A 20121-nucleotide genomic window follows, 5' to 3' on the forward strand; every position below is an offset into this window, starting at 1 on the left:
TGTGTGTGTGTGTGTGTGTGTGTGTGTGTGTGTGTATTCCGGTTCTGTTGTGGATCCGCGTTCAGTGCCGCTGCTGACGTAAGACGCTGCTGACGTGTGTCTGGTGTGTGTGTGTGTGTGTGTGTATTCGGGTTCTGTTGTGGATCCGCGTTCAGTGCCGCTGCTGACGTGTGTCTGGTGTGTGTGTGTGTGTGTGTGTGTGTGTGTGTGTGTGTGTCTGGTGCGCCCGAGCTTCGTTTACAGTCTGAGGGAGACGCACGCTGGAAACAAAACAATCTTCGCAAACATGTCTAAGGATTTCCACACAGAGGAAGACTTGCATTTATTTGCCCAGCCATATTTATTTGAACCCGAATACACGGACACACCAGACACACGTCAGCAGCGTCTTACGTCAGCGGCGGCACTGAACGCGGATCCACAACAGAACCAGAATACACACACACACACACACACACCAGACACACGTCAGCAGCGTCTTACGTCAGCGGCGGCACTGAACGCGGATCCACAACAGAACCGGAATACACACACACACACACACACACCAGACACACGTCAGCAGCGTCTTACGTCAGCAGCGGCACTGAACGCGGATCCACAACAGAACCAGAATACACACACACACACACACACACACACACCAGACACACGTCAGCAGCGTCTTACGTCAGCGGCGGCACTGAACGCGGATCCACAACAGAACCAGAATACACACACACACACACACACACACACCAGACACACGTCAGCAGCGTCTTACATCAGCGGCGGCACTGAACGCGGATCCACAACAGAACCAGAATACACACACACACACACACCAGACACACGTCAGCAGCGGCACTGAACGCGGATCCACAACAGAACCCGAATACACACACACACACACACACACCAGACACACGTCAGCAGCGGCACTGAACGCGGATCCACAACAGAACCGGAAGACAATACAATGCTGAATAAAGTCCTAGTTTTTGTTATTTTTGGACCAAAATGTATTTTCGATGCTTCAAAACATTCTAACTAACCCACTGATGTCACATGGACTACTTTGATGATGTCTTTATTTCCTTTCTGGACAAGGACAGTCTCCCGTACACACATTTTCAATGGAGGGACAGAAAGCTTTCGGACTAAATCTAAAATATCTTAAACTGTGTTCCGAAGATGAACGGAGGTCTGACGGGCTTGGAACGACATGAGGGAGAGTCATTAATGACAGAATTTTCATTTTTGGGTGAACTAACCCTTTAAGCTGGACTATGACGCTACTTTCTTCTAGATCTGCTGTACAGCCAAAACAAACTCTTGTATAAAGCACCATATAAATAAAGGAAACTTGACTTGACGAATGTTGATCTAGAGTGACGTAAAAGTCTCACAAATTCCAAAGACTGTTCAGACTAAGGTCGCATTGCAAAACATCTGATCTGTGTCGGATTTAGATCCACATGGAAGTGGCACAAATCGGAATTGAAAAGATCAGATTCCATGTGGTTTGTACTGTTCACACTGTCATGACAAAAACAGATCCGAGTCACAAAAAAATTAGATTTGGGCCACATTTACCAGCAGTCTGAACATAGCCATATAGTGTGAATAACATTTTAAAATCTAAAGAACTTTTTTCCCAATGTAAAGAAACATTTGTGCATTTGAAAGGCTCCATGGATGTAAAAGGTTCTAAATAGAACCACCAATGTCAAATAAAGAACCTTTATTTTTAAGAGTGAAGAGCACTGAAAGGTTATTTTGGGAACCCAAAATGGCTCCTCTATGGTATTGCTGAGGAAAACCCCTTTTGGAACATTAATTATTTTTAAGAATCCTGAACAACATTGCATTGGACCCCATTGACTTTCACTATATTGACGATTTTCAAAATATCTTCATTTGTGTTCCACAAGGAAGAACTAGTCTGTGGATTGCATGGAATAATTCTTTGCGAAATATTCAAGAGTAAACAAGACATCCTTGAGCAGTGCATCAGTAAAACTACCAGCACAAACGCCTCATCTCGCGTCCCCCGTCCCTTCCATCGCAGACAGGGCAGTTAAATTAATCTAGACTAGAGATATAGCTTCTGTTTGTTTGCAGTTTGCATAACTTTCACAGGCACATCGTATCGTGTGCACAGTAGTGATGTCTCAGAATTATATCTTGAGAGGTTTGAACCCGCAATTTTTTGAATACAAGATCTCTTGACCTGTGCAATGTTTCATATCACACAAATACACACCCAGATCCATCAATGCTACTTGTCTCCAAAGCGACAAATGAAGATCACAAGCAATTTATCACAGGAGGACAAAACCTGCAAAAATAATAAATAAGGAAACGTGAATGAAATAAATACATTTGGGGTCTGTTTTTTAATGCTCACCAAGGTTGCAATTTAATTAAATAAATACAGTAAAAACAGCAACATTGTGAAATATTATTACAATTTAAAAAAAACTGTTTTCTATTTTGAATATATTGAAAAATGTCATTTATTCCTGTATTGTAGAGCTGAATTTTCAGCATCATTACTCGAGTCTTCAGTGTCACATGATCCTTCAGAAATCACTCTAATATGATGATTTGCTGCTCGAGAAATATTTCTGATTATTATGAACGTTGAAAACAGTTGTGCTGCTTCATATTTTTGTGGAAACTGATAAAAAAAAATGTGATTCTTTGATGAATAGTAAGTTTAAAAAAAACATTTATTTGAAATAGAAATCATTTGTAATAATTTTGATCAATTTAATGCTGAATATATATGTGTGTGTGTGTGTGTGTGTGTGTTCAAATTAAAATATGCTCAATAATCACTAAAGGTACAAAATACTGTGTCATTGCACATCATGACATCAAGCAACACAACAAAACTAGATTGCTCCCATTATAATGACTGAAGAAGGCCTTCACTAGCGCTAAAGTCTTATTTGTTGAGTGTTGTACTAGTACCAACCAGGACGTTGATGCGCATGTCCTACTAGTGTAAATCACATTAAGCTACGCAGCGTACATCCCCGGGTGACCGAACCGTAAGCATGTCCACCTTTTGATTATTGATTTTGTTGACTGCAGTAAACAGCGTCAGTTAGACTTACCACTGACCGAGCAAATGCGCTTAGCAAAGCTGTTTTGGCGACTTTACCTGCTTCCCCGAGTGCAGTGTAATTCCTTGACAGTGCACGTTCAGCCCTATACGGCCAGATAAAGATGTGCAGAGACAGATAGCAACATTTGAAGCTCTCTCCACGGTGCCACGTGTGTATGTGTGTGTGTGTGTGTGTGTGTGTGTGTGTGTGCGCGCACACGTAAAACGGTGTGTTTGCATTGCTGAACTGTGAAAGGGAGAGCGCCTCGGGGCAAGACGCTGATGGGGACCTTTCAAATCCCATTGCGTTGTCTTCGTCCTTCATTTTCCCATTGCACTGCCATGGAGGCAGATAACATGCTCGAGTAAAGGTTACAACACACGCTGACATTTCTGCTGAAACCAACAACTACTACATTCTTAATAATAGTGCCCCACTTTGTGCGTGTGTGTGTGGTCATGTCTGTGTGCGAGGAGAAAGAATAGAAGGTTTGAAGACGGTAAAGTGTCTCAATCGTGGCATTTACCAGGATTTCTCGGGTTTTCTTGGCAGTATTTTAGAGTAGTTCTCGTCAACAGGTGCCACCCAAAAATGAGAAACAGCTGTTTTGATGCTATATGTTAAATTCAAATAATTCAACTATCCATTATCATCGCAAATTATAGGCTCCTAAAAGAAAGGAGAAAACACTTCCCATATCTTTCATTGCTGATGTCAAAGGTCATGACTCATGTGCCAAATCAAACTCTATGGTATGTTGGGTCAAATTAATTTCGGTAGAAGATACGGAAGCGTATTGCATTCACTTGAGGAAAAAAAATCTACAGTTTTTCTGAATTAACGAGTTAATTATCTCAGAATTATGAGATAATTTTTCATGGAAAAAAAGTTGTTCCTCTGTTTTTCTGAATTAATGACTTAATTATCTCAAAATTGTGAGTAACTCATTAATTCATAAAAACAGAGTAAAAAAAAATTTTTCAAGAAAAATGTATCTCATAATTCTGAGATAGTCGTTAATTCAGAAAAACAGAGCAAAAACTTTTTTTCCATGAAAAAATATCTCGTAATTCTGAGATAATTAACTCGTTAATTCTGAAAAACAGAGTAGATTTTCTTTCCTCAAGTAAATGCAATACGCTTCCGTAGAAGCTTGTTTCCGCCACAGAATTAAAACAAATTAAAAAGTAATTGCAACTTCTATTTCACAGTTGCGTGCTATAAAGTAGTAATTTTGAGTTATAAAGTCAGAATTGTAAGATATAAAATTGCAATTCTTAGAAAAAAAAAAGTATTTTCTTCTCAGAAATTGACTTTATAACTCAATTGTGACATATAACGCAATTCTGACTTTATAACTCGCATATTACAAGTTTATATCTCGCAATTCTGACTTTATAACTTGTAATTGTGAGAAAAAAAGTCCAAACTGTGAGATAAAAAGTCGCAATGATCTTTTAAATTGTTTTATTCCGTGGCGGAAACAAGCTCATCAAATTCAAAAGATAGTCATATAAAAACTAAACTTACAAATGTGCAAATTTTCCAATTAGTTTTCCATTTACTTTCATATGATAAATACGGTTTTGTACTGGCACTCAATATCAAATATAAGAAATTGAAAGAGGCATGTAATGAATTGGCCAAATAAAACAATATGTTAATGAAAATGTGTGACATTAACCTTTTTATTTTATAATAATTGTCTTATAAAAACAATAGCGCAACCCCTTCAGGCATGAATATAACAATACGGTAAAGCCTTAAAAATACATTAGAAAAGTTCATTCACTGCTCTTCAAAATAAAAAAAACGCACACATTTCTACGGCCTGTAAGTTAATTAAAAAGAAAGTCTTGCTGAATATCCCACAATGCAATGGGGTGAGTGATAAGAGCGAGCAGGCTAATTTGACTGTAACTGGGATAACAAAATGATGTGCAAATGGAAAGCGCTCTAATCTGCCCCAGTCGTGCTGTTTTATGAGTGTGGTTTGTGTTCATGGGGCATTAGGTTTGCAATTCAAATGATGTCAGACCACAGACTTCAAGCACTACAGTAAGTAGTATGCCGTACATAATCATAATTCAGTAATCAATATGCTGATATTCCCATTACAAACACAACTATTATCAACAACAATAAAACTGACCCCAAAATGCAAGCTAATATTGCTCGAGCAGAACATAAATAAGCATAGAAATCAAATGAATGACTGAGATGAAAACTGATATATCATCCCTAAAACGCCTGTAAACAGAGCAAGTGGATCAAATAACAAGATACACACACACACACACACACACACACACACCAAATAAGCAATGCCTGTGACGTCAGAGTCTCTCTGAAGGTTGATTAGAGAGTCTCTCTCCTCCTTGCAGACAAAAAAATGTGCTTGCCATTTTTGCGAGAGCAATCAGCGCACACTTTCAAACAAGTGACCAGGGTGTCAGTCCAATCCTGCGGCGGGGCGGCCCGATGGGCGCTGAAGCGACTCGCCTCTGATAGCAAACACACTGACCCTGCGCTATCCAATTTATTAGCCAGATTAGCATAGAGAGAGAGAGAGAGAGAAATGTTTTCAAAACGGGTCGCAAATAAATGATAAAAAAACATCTGAACTGGATTATGTGAATGCACAGCAAAAATCTTATTTAAATTAATTTAAAAAACAGAAGAAGGTTTTCAAATCCAATACGGTAACACTTTACTTGAAGGGGTGTGCATAAGACTAACATGACACCTTCATAATCATGACATGACACATGTTATGAATATGAAGGAAGTTGTATGCATGTTTATGACAACTGTCATTAAGTGTCATTCGCTCAGTTATGACATTTTTAATGCAAATATGACATTGTTTGAGATGTCTTTTATGACACCTTGACATAAGCAAATACATCATAACCTGTCAGTGTCTTTGTCATGACAACTTGACATTACTAAGACAACACAACCTGTCATAAACATGACCTAGCAGATTGATTATCAAACTTAAAAAAACCACTTAGCTTTATTGGTTAACATTACATTAAACTGTCAGGTGGTTGGTTTTGACATTGGCTGTCATGAAGCCATTATAACTCTTTAATGACAAATTCAATTTGTACCACTGTAGTTGAGGTCACGAAAAATATTCATGACACAGTTATAATGGCCTTATGAAGCCAATGTCAAAACCAACCACATGACAGTTTAACTTAATTTAATGTCAAGTTGTTATGACAAAGACACTGACAGGTTATGATGTTATGGTTTATGTCAAGGTGTCATAAAAAAGACATCTCAAACAATGTCATATTTGCATTCAAAATGTCATTATTGAGCGAAAGACACTTAATGACAGTTGTCATAAACATGCATAAACCCTACTTCATATTCATGACATATGTCATGTCATGGTTATGAAGGTGTCATGTCAGTCTTATGTACACCCCTTCAAGTAAAGTGTTACCCAGAAGGGGTAAATGGGCTATTATTATGTCAGCACAATGTTTCATATTTGGCACGTGAAATGAGATATTTTCATGGTGATTGATCGGCCACAGTTCGATGATACGTCTGACGATGACCTCGAGGTCCTTCTGAGTGTGTGTGTGTGTGTGTGTGTGTGTGTGTGTGTGTGTGTGTGTGTGTGTGTGTGTGTGTGTGTGTGTGTGTGTGTGTGTGTGTGTGTGTGTGTGTGTGTGTGGAGTTACAGGTGAGAGATGGGGTGATCTCACACTGTTCTGAGGAACTTTAGTTTTCATTTACTATTTACAAAACCGATTCAAACTCCCAAAGAAATATCTGTATCTCTGTAAATTTAGTTGTACGATTATTGTAAGTAAAAAACAAAGTCATATCTACCTACACTCCTGTAATTCCAACGTGTTTTTTTTTTTTTTTTTTTTTTTTGTGGAACAAAAATACGCTATTCATAATAATGATGGGATGTTTGGACTCGGGGGGGGGAAACAAATGCATTGGATGATTTAATATTCAGCACTCTTTTTTCCACTTACTGACAAAGACAGGAAAGTTTTGAGCAAATGATGCAATTTAGTTCTGCAAATGGTGCTTATGAATTATGAAGTTTTCAAAATTAGGAAAATTAGCATTTCTTTTGAAAAAATTTCTTCTTTAACAATAGGCTACATCAAACTTTTATTCAATGATTACAGCTAAAAAAAAAACATTTATGAAATTAGCTTTTTTTAAATTATTTTTTATCAACAATAAATCAATTTTTTTTTCAATCTCATACATTTGATCTATTCAATATTGCTCGTTCCACAGCTTGCCATATTTTGTGCAGTTCCTTACCTGTTTTATTACAGTTTTTTTTATTCGCTTTGGTACTATTTTCACAAGTAAGGTGTACATTTTCAAAACTCTTAGTACAAAAATCCAAACTGATCACACTTGTAACACAGCTAGTCATTCTTTCAAAACATGATCCCATGCTTTCATTACAGTTATACATTTTTCAGTCCACATAATCATTGTTTCAAACACAAGATTATTGTAATATGTAATTAGAACGTTTGGTTTAATCATAGAAACACAACAGTATGATCTTCTTTCAATTTAGTACTTTTAACAATCAGTTCATTCAACAGCAAACAATGCAAGATACATGTTTCAAATCACCCTTGTTGCTGAAATAATTACAGTATTATAGGCTACAGTTGCCACATTAGAAAATACACGTGCATTACCTAACTTATGTAATTGAATCAATAATGTTTGTAATAGTATCTGCAGTGAGTTATCAAAAGCTGTGATGAAGTATGACACAGCCATGAGGTTCTGTGCTAGAACAGAGTTTGCTGGCAATACACTGTAAAAAAAATCCCGTTGTTTTTACGGAAAAAAACTGGCAGCTGTGGTTACCAGAACTTTACCGTCAAAAATACGGTATCAACGTTTTTGGTTTTACGGACTTAATGTAATATTTACAGTATTAAACCGTAATTCATTATCTGATACAATGATAATTTACCAACTTATTGAAGTTTTAGTATCTGTTTTGTACCATTGTAATACACTGACAACAAACAACCATCACAGCAGAGATGAGAGTCACATGATGAATCAAAGCTCATCACAAGCAATATTCAAAAAGAAAGTTAATACAATTATAGTGAAGCTGCACAGTGTTATTCGCACAAACATTAAACACCATCATGGTAACACACATGAAATTTTAAAAATGCAATAAACATTAATTTAACAACATTAAATGTAACATATAACCCTAATGTACATAACTGATTAGAAAAGAACTAAGAAAACTAAGAAGAAACATAGTTATTTCAACAAAAATAAATCAAATGTGAAGTGTCATGCAGGGAATTGTGGGAATGTCAATTTACGGTTTTTCACTGTAAATTATACAATGAGTTGTTCTTTTCACTTTCAAAAACTGTAAATTCAACGGTATTTTACAGTAAAATTACATTAAATGTACCGTTAGATCTATCACAGTTATTTACCGTATATAGTAAGGAAACTTTCTGTTAACCAATTAACAGTTTTGCACTGTAGCATTTTTACAGTCTTTTACCGTTAAAATCACGATCATTTTTTACAGTGTACAGTAAATGTGTTCACTCTATACCCTTTGACTGAATCTATACTGTAGTGGACCTTTACAGATGAAGGTTGAGTTACAGTAATGTGGCAGTCTCTACCATGGTAATCTGTTTACAGTATCACATGGCATACATACTGTAATGTAAAATGCTGTATTTGATGCCATCTGTCTCCCTTCTACTGATGCATCTCTAATCAATCTAATGTTTTACAGTCATTGACCGTTTCCTCTCCATTATACTCTATTCTGCTTTACAGTGTTTTCACAAATGGCAAATTTCTCTGTATCTCTCTCACACACACACATGCGTGTGCACACACTTTGAACATAGTGGTGGTTATTATCTATAAATCACTTATGTAAAAATAATTCATTACATTTGGTTATCCATATCGGAAATTGCAAACAAGTTATAGAAACTGTATATAGAATCAATATCTATAGAAATCTATAGGTGTACCAAATGATTCATTGATTAACCATTAAGATCAGTTGGATTAAATAATAGACAAATGTATTAAACTGAACAAAAAGAGATGCAAATCAAAAGTTTGATAATAAGAGCTTTATGAAAGCCAGTTACTGTGAATGAAACAGTTATAGATGAAACACTTATTTTGTATTGTGAAAAGGATACTTTGTGATTTTGTGAATTGTACTAACACAATTAAAAATATGATGAAATGTTTGAAAAAAGTGCACTTTTGATGATCTGTTGTGATATTAGCAATAAGAGTTTTGAAAATGTACACCGTACTTCTGAAAATAGTACCAAAGCGAATAAAAAAAACTGTAATGTATGACTGGCAAATATACATCACATTAAGATTATTAGTTTGTTTACAGTCTCATTCAAATGGAGAGTGTATACCAAGTCTTCTGCAGCAATATTATATGGCTGAAATTTAAGTCATTATTCAATATTCGCCATATAGCCATGACTGAAGAAAGAGTGTTCTGAAGGACAGAGCCGTGTGTGACGAACCGCTCATTAAAAAGCGGTGAGTGTGTGTGTGTGTGTGTGTGTGTGTGTGTGTGAGTGAGTGAGTGAGTGAGTGAGTGAGTGAGTGAGTGAGTGAGTGAGTGAGTGAGTGAGTGAGTGAGTGAGTGAGTGAGTGAGTGAGTGAGTGCCTGCGTGGTTGTGAGTGAGTGTGTGAGTGTGTGTGTGTGTGTGTGTGTGTGTGTGTGTGTGTGTGTGTGTGTGTGTGTGTGTGTGTGTGTGTGTGTGTGTGTGTGTGTGTGTGTGTGTGTGTGTGTGTGTGTGTGAGTGAGTGAGTGAGTGAGTGAGTGAGTGAGTGAGTGAGTGAGTGAGTGAGTGAGTGAGTGAGTGCCTGCGTGGTTGTGAGTGAGTGAGTGTGTGAGTGTGTGTGTGTGTGTGTGTGTGTGTGTGTGTGAGAGTGAGTAACTGAGTGTGTAACTGAGTGTGTGTGTGTGTGTGTGTGTGTGTGTGTGTGTGTGTGTGTGTGTGTGTGTGTGTGTGTGTGTGTGTGTGTGTGAGTGAGTGAGTAATTGAGTGTGTGAGTGAGTGTGTGTGTGTGTGTGTGTGTGTGTGTGTGTGTGTGTGTGTGTGTGTGTGTGTGTGTGTGTGTGTGTGTGTGTGTGTGTGTGTGTGTGTGTGTGTGTGTGTGTGTGTGTGTGTGTGTGTGTGTGTGTGTGTGTGTTTAAATGCTTCAAAAAGGGAAATTAAACACCATAAAACAAATCCACATGACTAGAATGCTATGTCACTCAAAAAACAAAAATTAGACCTGCATTAAAGGTTTATGTATTTGAATTGCATATTTCCATCCATTTGGATGACATAGTTTTAACATAAACAAATTAATAAACTTAATGTGATGCATATAAATTTCTTTTAAATTGTAATCTTATTTCACAATAATTACGGTTTGCATTTTAATCAAATAATGCAGCCTGGGTGTGCATAAAAGACTTCTTTTTAAAAACATTAAAATTATTACAAACCGTTAGTGTACATCTACGCTACCTTCAAAAACTGAGCAGATGAAGACATGATCTCAGTGGACAGAACATTACTAGCTTCAGAACTGCTTGTATTTTTCAGACTAGGACTGTGGCGAGCTCTCTTAAGGGAGCGCTGTTCCAGGTTGAACACCGATAAAACACAAAAGTTGCAATGGGACGTCTATTATCGTCCTCTGCGGCTGCTTATCTGTCTGAATGTGTGACTTTGGGTCAATGCAATCAGTTCTGGGGGAATGGAAGTGAGCCTAAATTTAACAGCTTTTGTTTACCTTATCTCTCACCGGCGCCACCGACCAGAATGACCGAAATGTAGAGTTTCTCTTCTCTTAATCAGTGACCCGGCCATTTGTGTAGGTTCTGTTCAATGTGATTTTTACTGGCAATGCATCCACGAAAAGGACATTTGGATTCGGTAGTAGTTCAACTGAACAACAGTCTGACTTGAGAATGACTATAAAAACACTAAGTAGAGAGACATGTCGAAGACAACCACATTCTATGGATTACAGGATTAGTGAGTCGACTAGTCACTCAACAAACATTAGTTTAGATTCAGTTGAACTTGAAAGCAGATTTTCATTAAGGAACGATTAGTCAAGTAGTCATATAGATTATTGTAGATTACAAATGAAAATATTTTGTACTTAACATTTAGTTATGTAAATGCACAGTATTACATATCTCTATAAGGAAAATCAAAAATACACTCTTCAATAAGGTCTCATTTGTTATCACTAGTTAATGCATTAACTAACATGAAGAAACAATGAGCAATATATTTTTACAGCATTTATCAATCTTCGCTAATGTTAGGTAATAAAAATGTTCATGTTCACAGTGCATTAACTGATGTTAACAGATACAACATTTGATCTTAAAATTGTATTAGTAAATGTTGAAATGAACATGATTAATAAATTAGGTAAAAAGTATTGTACATTGTAAGTTCATGTTAATTGACTAATGTTACAAATGATACTTTATTCTGTAGTTTTACCAAATCTTTTTTTTTTTTCTCTATCCATGTGATTATCAATTACTGAATCAGCTTTTACATTTGGTTTCCACCTTGTTCATTTTACTGAGATTTGGACCCCAAATTCTGAATAATTCAATTATTTTGGTCAAATTGCTTTTTGGATGCACCTTATGTAGCCTATTTCAGCTGGGAAATACAGTGTGCTAGGTCTCTCTGACCCCTACAAAGGTCAAACCAAACAGCTTAAAATTATTTCAATTTTCACAAAGATAATGCGGATTATCATCTATGATTGCGAAGATTTTTTTCTGTTCACTCTCTAAAAGTTCGCAACACTTACAAAAAAAGTAGGCTAATAATAAAAATATGGTAGTAGTACCATGGTCATAGTGTTACGGTTACCATACGATGCCATCACTGTACCATAGTAGGCCTATCACCACAGTACTTTTTTGTAAGAGAAATACACATTATCTGAATAAGGTCTAAAATATTGGAACGTGACCATGACCTTTTAAAGTTTCAGTGAAAGGATCAACAGTGTGAGAACAATGTTATGATTATTCAAAGTACAAGTTTTACTACATAATGAGGCCTGCATGTTCTGTTGAATAAATCGATGCCATTCAAAAACAAAGCGATTTCTAAAGCGCATCATTATCGAATCTGATCAAAGCTATACGTTCATTATGATTCATGCTGTAAGTTTTACTGAGTTAACTGAGTGTTTCTTGCCCATGCAATTAGAATTAAACAAGTCTTTCATGCTTGTTGTCTTCACACAATATTTGAAGTGTTTTGAAAGGGAGTTTTTTTTTTTTACCACAGCTCACAGTACACTTGACAGTGTGCTTCTACTGTCCTCTAGTGGCCCTATAGAGTGTGTGATTCCACACAGTGTGTTGCTTTTCTCTTACAGTGACATTGTGGACAGCACGTCCAACAAAACAACCGCAATCTTACCTTTATGCCAAGCTTGCAGGGCTGAAATGTATTTATTTTCCTCAAACATTGTATTTTTTAGTTATTATTCATCAGTTTTCTGCAATTAGTTATCTTTCCTTTGCAGGTGTAGTTTGTTCAGGATCTATCAAAGCCCTCATTTAATTATTTTTAAATAGCCAATAGCCTTTAAGCTTCATCACAGCCTGAACTATGATTGGCTGGTCAGATCAGATGGTGGCCTATTAGGGGGCGGAGCAGGCACGAATTAGAGAGCGTTTTATTGGACCAAATTTACATGTAAATTTAAATTTGCAATGTTTGTTTTTCTCAGAAAACAAAGACTGTATATTTTAAATGCATACATCTGGTAAAAGTTGACTTTGTTCATTTTAAATGCATATATTTGACATGGACAAGCCACAAAACTTTATTTTGATTTAATGGGTTTCACTGATTTACATTGTCAGCAAGTTCTGGATTCAAATCTAACCAACAACAATGATGTTGTTATGCTAAACTGTGATATTTTTTGCAATTATTTGCATCCTAAATTGTGATTAGTCTTTTCGTTTCTTGCATGCATTTATTCATCTATAGCCGCTTTTACACTAAAATGATGGTGTCAAGCACAGCTGATCTAAAATAAGATGCTCGCCAAGTGTAAAGAGCAACAAAGCGGCATTTCTTCTACATATAACCGAGTCAAGAACTACAGACAAAAAATAAAACCTTATTTAACTCTTCTGCCTTAAAGACACTGGTATTTCCATCAGGAAATGGCTTTTCTGTTTGAGTATTTTAAATTACATATGTAAATTCAATAATTCTTAACCACGCGTGCATAACTATTTAAATAACAGACTTTAGGAAATAAATCATATAAAATATGCAATCGTAAAAGAAAACAAGAAAAAATGTATGTGACATAATTTGTCAAAATAGTTTATTCCATATAGATTTCAATGATTTATTTGATTTGTGAAGCTGTTTAAGATTGAATTTGAATAATATTAATAGATATTTGCATTCTCAGGCTTTTCCATATGATTGTAGTAAACATTCAACCAACAAACACTCAAAATAAACTGCATCTTGATATTTACAAACTCATCTTGTTTTATAACATTTAGCTAGCAAGTATGAAAGCACATAGTCATTTGGCATACACTTCATCAAGTACATTTGTGACAGTCATCCTGAAAAGTCAAGTGCACAGGGGTGATGGGTTGTATTTGTTAACCCAGCCAACTTCAGGTGAGTCTTCTAGTCTAATTTTCTGTTATGTAAAAGTCTCTACTACAGGCACTGGTTTCTGACATTGTTCTCCTTCCCAGCCTGGGAAACACTGGCACCTAAAAGTGTCTGTGAATCCTCTGGTTTGATCTTCAGCCGTCCTCAGCCTCCTGTGAGCTACATAAGACGGACCCGCTGTAACTGGCCCAGGCAGCTCGGCTCGGGGAACGATGGACCATGAGGCTGGGTCCAGATGCAGGAAGGCTGAGGCGCTCGGGTCTCGTCTGACACACCGGCCCTGGGACGAGCACACGGTCCTGCTGCAGAGAAACGCTGCCTCTGTCACGTTCACGATGTAGCGGCCAAGAGTGTTGTCCAGGTACTCCCGCACCGCTACACAGGCTTTCTGCACAGAGAGGATATGATCATTGGTTATGTTTACGTGTGTGCATGTATGTGAGTTTATACACTCTTAAAATTAAAGGTTCTCTGTTGCCATTGATGATTCCATAAAGAACCTATCAAATGCACAAAAGATTCACAAAAGTAGAAAAAGGTTCTTCAGATTATTCAAATGTTCTTCACACTAAGACAAAATGATTCTTTTAAGAACTGTTCACTGAAAGGTTCTTTTGGGAACCAAAAATGGTTCTTCTAAGGCATCGCTGTGAAACCCCTTTTTGGAAACCTTATTTTTGAGAGTGCACTGTGGCTATGAGCTGTAGCTTTTATCAACATTAATATTTTAGGTTAAAACCTAATTAACCTAACCTAACAAATAGCACTATTTTTAAATTAGATGAGTTTGTAAGTAACAGAAACCCATATCTTAGGTATGGATTTATTAATTTTTTTCATTTATAAGATATATTCAAGTAATAGCAATTCCAAGAAATTTAAGACGTATTTTAAAGTAAATTCACAGGTTCGTTGTCACTTAACTCGTCAATTTTCATTATTTCACATAACTTGTTTTCTTTGTTGTTTCAGTGGAGGCTTTAAGTAATCCCTTTTGGGTTTTCTGCCTCTCCCTGCACAGTATATGGATTGTACTTTCTTGTTTTTATTGTATACTGTATATTTTATATTTGTGCACATAACTAAACTAAACTAAGATGGAGTAAAGCATTTTACAACTTCCCAAAAGCATTTCATGTTTGACTACTGAAAATACAAGTGCATACGAATACTGTAAATTACTTCTTGACATGAATGCTTGTGTATCGCTCTCATATGAGTATGAGTGAACAGAACATGTCTAGTGTGACGCCATCTATACAGTAGAAGTTTCCCTACACAGGGTTTTTTTGCAGTGATGCCATTGAAGAACCATTTTTGGTTCCGCAAAAGAATTTTACAAAAACACGTTTATAAATATATACTTATTTTTTATTTTCCCACCACAAAATCTGTAATTTTCTGTCACTGTTTTAATGTAGTAAAACACCCACAGGTGTAGCAGAAAACATCTGGGTCATTTTTGCATTTTCTTCTGTCACTAGCATTAAGTCTAATCTTGAAATCAGGATTAGGCTTAAAGGGATCGTCCACCAAGACTACCACAACTACCACTTTGCCGCTTCAAAAAGTTTATAAAGAGATTGTAAAACTAAGGTTTAAATGTGAATAAAAGCCTAAATTCAATCTGTTCATCATATGAAGCGTCAAAGTGGCAGTTGTGTTGCTGTCAATGGAGGGACAGAAATCTCTCAGAACGACATGAGTGCGAGTAAATGATGACAGAATTTTCATTTTTGGGTGAACTATGCCTTTAAAATAATGTCATACATGTAAAAATTAGCTGAGAATTGAACAAATAGCTGTAGCCTGGCTCAGAAGAGTTTGTGTTAGTTTTTCTAGTGATTAAGGGATAATACAAGACTTCTTCACCCAAAAATGCTACGAAATCCACATATTTTGTGAGAAAGTTTGACATGCTTGAGCAAAACAGGCACTATTTTTGGAATCATCACCCCAAAATTAGTAAGAAACAAGGATTTCCTTCAGCACATATGATGCAGAAGTGTGTGCATTTCTGTATTATTCCCTCTGACCTTCGTTTTGGAGTAGTTTCCATTGCCCCAGAGCACGATACCAGAAGCCCCTAGAGCAACGCTCTCTCCAATAGTGTGCACCAAGTCCTCCTGAAAACACAAACAAGTGACATATAAACCACATTTTTGATCAATTCTGTATTTTACCCATTTAATTTTTATTCATAGATCAACTTTATCTGAGCTGACCTGTGAGAGAAACTCCATGGAGTAAGTGTAGGCGATCCTGGCGTAGGGGAAGACAGGTGGTGGGTGATGGGAGATCTGTTCCCTCACTCTCAGGGCCTCCAGGATCCGATGCCGGCTGTAGAGCAAGATATCCCGATCCCGGCCCCGGAGCCCCAGCTCCAGATAGATATCAGGGTACAGGGCCGAGCTGACGTTCCACAGCCAGGCCAGTTTATCATTCCTCTTCATCTCCAGAGCAGGACACTCACCTGTATACGTCCCGTTCTTCTTGTACTGATAATTATAGCAGCCAGGGAAGCCATAAAACCCCCATAATCCTCCAGGGCGCTCTTTGTGGCCCAGCTTTAAAGTGTCCTCCATAAAGGCCCGTGAAGCTTCCTCGAATTCACGCACAGCTTCCGTTTCTATCTGCTCCGGATTCCAGCTAGGATGTTTGGCTTTCACTAAAGTCCTAGAGCCCTTCCAGTACACTTCTTTAGTGTCCCAGTTACGTTCCCACAGCGGCCTCCACTTTTCCCAGTCGACGACGGCCAGCCCGTGAAAGCCACGATCTGGGATGTCTCTCCGCAGGTCGCCATCGGCCTTCCGAAGGTGCTGGTCCAGGCTGGAGTTCTGAGGAACACCTCCATACACCGGTTCACTGCCAAGGCCATAGTAAGGATACTCTCCCAACTTATCAGAGTAGAAAATAGTGATGTTGTCGCCCATGAAGGCCTGGTCTCGGTTGTGCACGATGTCAAAGACGCTTAAGTCCAGATCGACCCCAAATTGAGACATGCAGCGCTCCGTCGGCGCGTTCCATACGGAAAAAAACGGGAGACGAGTGAGGAGAGGGGATGAGATCGGGGGACGGCCGAGAACAGACGCAAAACAGATGCTGAACACCAGCAGAGGACATGTTCCACGCCCAAGCTCGTCCATCCCTGGAAAAGGTGACACGTTGGACCTGCAATGACAGGAACGTGGAACATTTAGCATCCAGCTCCACACCTGATGTTACATGAGCCGAGGCAATTTAAATGGAAATGAAGCCGAGCTACAGTCTAATTTCAAAAGGTAATTTCAATGATGAGAGGCAATTTTTTTGAACAAAGGTATACTTTATCCTGAACAACTCATTATCCATAATAATCATCCACTTCAGGAAACACTACATTAAGTGTGTGTGTGTGTGTGTGTGTGTGTGTGTGTGTGTGTGTGTGTGTGTGTGTGTGTGTGTGTGTGTGTGTGTGTGTGTGTGTGTGTGTGTGTGTGTGTGTGTGTGTGGACCTTTCCCCTGAAACGTGACTTTATAATTGTACATGATTTTTCATTTCATTGGGAAACAGAGGCAGATACATAGATGAAATGGTTCTATGACAATTACATACAAAATAAAAATGTATTATCATTATTCTTTAACATTAATAACATCTTGGGCACATTATATGGTAATACTGTGATATATGAATATTACATTTGTGTTGATATTATGGTACAGTAAAGATTAATATTATGGTATGTATATGATTATATATATTTGTATGTATATGTATCAAAAGCTTTATTACAGACTCAGGGTCCAAATAAAAGCAAGACATAAAATAAAAATATACAACAACAAAAAGAAGAATATATAAATATATTTACCATCATAAATATCCTTACAAAGACAAAAGCACCAAAAATTACTATTTTACCACCATTACACGAATTTTAGTAACTTACTATTACCATCAGTAGTTTTGAAACCAACACGTCCAAAAAAGCGTAGTATTACCATAGAATTTTTATGTTGGTGTTGGTTAGCATGGTAACTTACACAAAACTTGAAGTTAAATACACGCATTAAATTGGCGAGATCTGACAAGCAGTGTTTAGACGTTTATGACAATTAGAAGAATGGTGGTGACCTATTTTGTTGTTCAGAACTAAAAAGAGGAACCATGACTTTACGCAAGAAAACCGTCAAACACAGAGAATGTACATTTTGACGCTCCGTGAATATTAATAAATGCACGCAATCATATCAGCTAGACATATAATATCGTACTTACTTATTCAGTAAAACTTTATGAATCACTCACGAAATATCAAATGGTTTCAGCTTCACTCGTGACTTAAAAATCTCCAAATGGGAAAAGAGGGCGTGGTCTAAGGAGGAGCGTTCACACCGGCGGCGTTAAAGGGATAGTTCACCTAAAAATGAAAATTCTGTCATTAATTACTACTCACCCTCCTTCGTTCGTCTTCGGAACAAAAATGAAGATCTCTTTGATGATATCTGAGAGATTTCTCCCTCCATTGACAGCTATGCAACTACAACTTAGATGCTTCAAAAAGTTCATAAAGAGAGATCGTAAAACTAACGTGGTTTAGTCCAAATTATCTTAGACACGATCGCTTTTATTCACATATAAACATGCATCAACACACATCAGTTGTGGTAAACAGAAGCTCTTTGAGCTCATGCAGGAACCAATGAGGTTTGTTCTCGCGCGTCAAGCAGATTTAATTTAGCAACCTAAATTAAATCTGTTCTTCATATAACGCGATCATGTCTCTTCAGAAAATTTGGGCTGAACTGCTCAATTCATATGGATTAGTTTTACGATCTCTTTATGAACTTTTTGAAGTGTCAAATTGGTAGCTTGGTAAATATATGAACTGCATGATCAGCATCTTTATAAAGGTTGTTTTTTTCGTGTAGATAGTGTGACATTTATGGTCATGTGACTCACAGCATTTCAAGATCAAGACTTAAATTCTCAAAAATAAGGAAGCAATTTCAGAATCTGTGATCCTAATACTCAGAAAAAACACCCTTCATAGTTCATACAAGCAAAGAGCTACAATTAACAATGAGGAACCAACATTATTTGTGGGTAACACCATAAAACACCACAGCTGCATGCAAAGCTGAACAACTGAAGTCATTTCTAGAGATTAAAGACTAACAAACATGCCATATTTCATATAGCTTCCTACTGGTAATGTCTATTTTGAGTAGACGTTCACAGAGTTAAAAGCACCATATAACTTTGTGGTTAGTAAACCCTGTAATTTGGGCTGGTCCTCCAGATCCAAGGGTTGGAGTCTCATACATGTCTCCTCTTTTAGTTCTTTTACTCAGTAAAAGTTCCACTAACTGAGAAACACTGAATGGTCACTGACTGTGAACTGTTGAGGCAGCGATAACCGTGAAAAGATATGAACACTCTTTAAAATGAATCCACAATGTTACCAGTCACATTTGTTTAATCAAAAGCAGAAATCATTTTGATCAAATATAATACTGTTACTGTCTGTGCATCACAATTTCAGAAAATCTAATTCGCAAAAATGCCACAGTTCAAAGATGTAATGCAAATGCTTCTCACACAGTCCAGTGCTTGTGCCTTTTTCATATATAAATATGACAGCGGTCACATAACTCTCATTACCATATAATCACCTCTACAACACTGACAGAGATGCTGAACGAAGCAAAAAGTGTGCATAAATGCTGATTCGGCAACCGTTCAATTAGTTCATGAAACAGTCAAAATAAAGAGGATGTTATCCAAAGTTGCAAAATATTTTTAAATAACAGGATATAAATAACTCAGTTCTTGAGTAACTTCTTTGTTTATTTTAAGGGTTTTTGATAGGACAGGACAGGAAACAGGGTTGTGATGAGGAAATGACATACGAGCCAGATTTAAACTCAGGTCAGTTATATGTGTCCACATTTCCAGCACTAGTAGTCTCATATTAACGATTATTAAAAGTGATTCACACAACTCATGCACTATATTTCAAGCCTTCTTAAGTCATTCAGGAAAAAAAAAAAGAAATATAAATGAATATTAATTTAAAGAGGCCATGTGATGCTATTTTAAAAGGTCATTATTTTTTTTATTAGAACAGGTTAACATACTTTAATGTTAAAAATATATATATATTCACGTACCCACCCCCTTTTTCAGGTTCAGGAAGTATTTTTTTCCATTCAGTTTTCCCATAGTTTTTTTTTTTTTTAAAGTCTACGTTAATGTGTTAAGCCATGAGGTGAAACACAACACTACAAACTTCAAT

At 37.0% G+C, this 20121-nt stretch overlaps 1 protein-coding gene across 1 annotated transcript; it reads right to left on the reverse strand.

Moving 5' to 3' along the window:
* Window positions 1-13850: 13850 nt before the first annotated feature.
* Window positions 13851-18210, reverse strand: hyal1 (hyaluronidase 1). The gene is made up of 4 exons (XM_056270440.1): window positions 18102-18210; window positions 16066-17011; window positions 15877-15966; window positions 13851-14228 (listed from the first exon to the last, which is right to left on the reverse strand). Exons 2-4 carry the CDS (start codon window positions 16984-16986, stop codon window positions 13869-13871), a joined length of 1371 nt encoding a protein of 456 aa, XP_056126415.1. The 5' UTR covers window positions 16987-17011; window positions 18102-18210; the 3' UTR covers window positions 13851-13868.
* Between the last annotated feature and the right edge of the window lie 1911 nt (window positions 18211-20121).

Source organism: Rhinichthys klamathensis, unplaced genomic scaffold, assembly GCF_029890125.1.
Source record: "Rhinichthys klamathensis goyatoka isolate OS25496 unplaced genomic scaffold, OSU_Roscu_1.1 h1tg000303l_1, whole genome shotgun sequence".
Classification (NCBI taxonomy): domain Eukaryota; kingdom Metazoa; phylum Chordata; class Actinopteri; order Cypriniformes; family Leuciscidae; genus Rhinichthys; species Rhinichthys klamathensis.

What these genes read in the sequence shown, in the direction of transcription:
- hyal1 (XM_056270440.1), bottom strand. Translation starts at nt 16,986, where the DNA reads ATGGACGAGCTTGGGCGTGGAACATGTCCTCTGCTGGTGTTCAGCATC. An exon ending in CCATGGAGTTTCTCTCACAG is followed by an intron (nt 15,967 to 16,065) that starts GTCAGCTCAGAT and finishes TTGTGTTTTCAG; the next exon opens with GAGGACTTGGTGCACACTAT. An exon ending in GAAACTACTCCAAAACGAAG is followed by an intron (nt 14,229 to 15,876) that starts GTCAGAGGGAAT and finishes CTCTCTGTGCAG; the next exon opens with AAAGCCTGTGTAGCGGTGCG.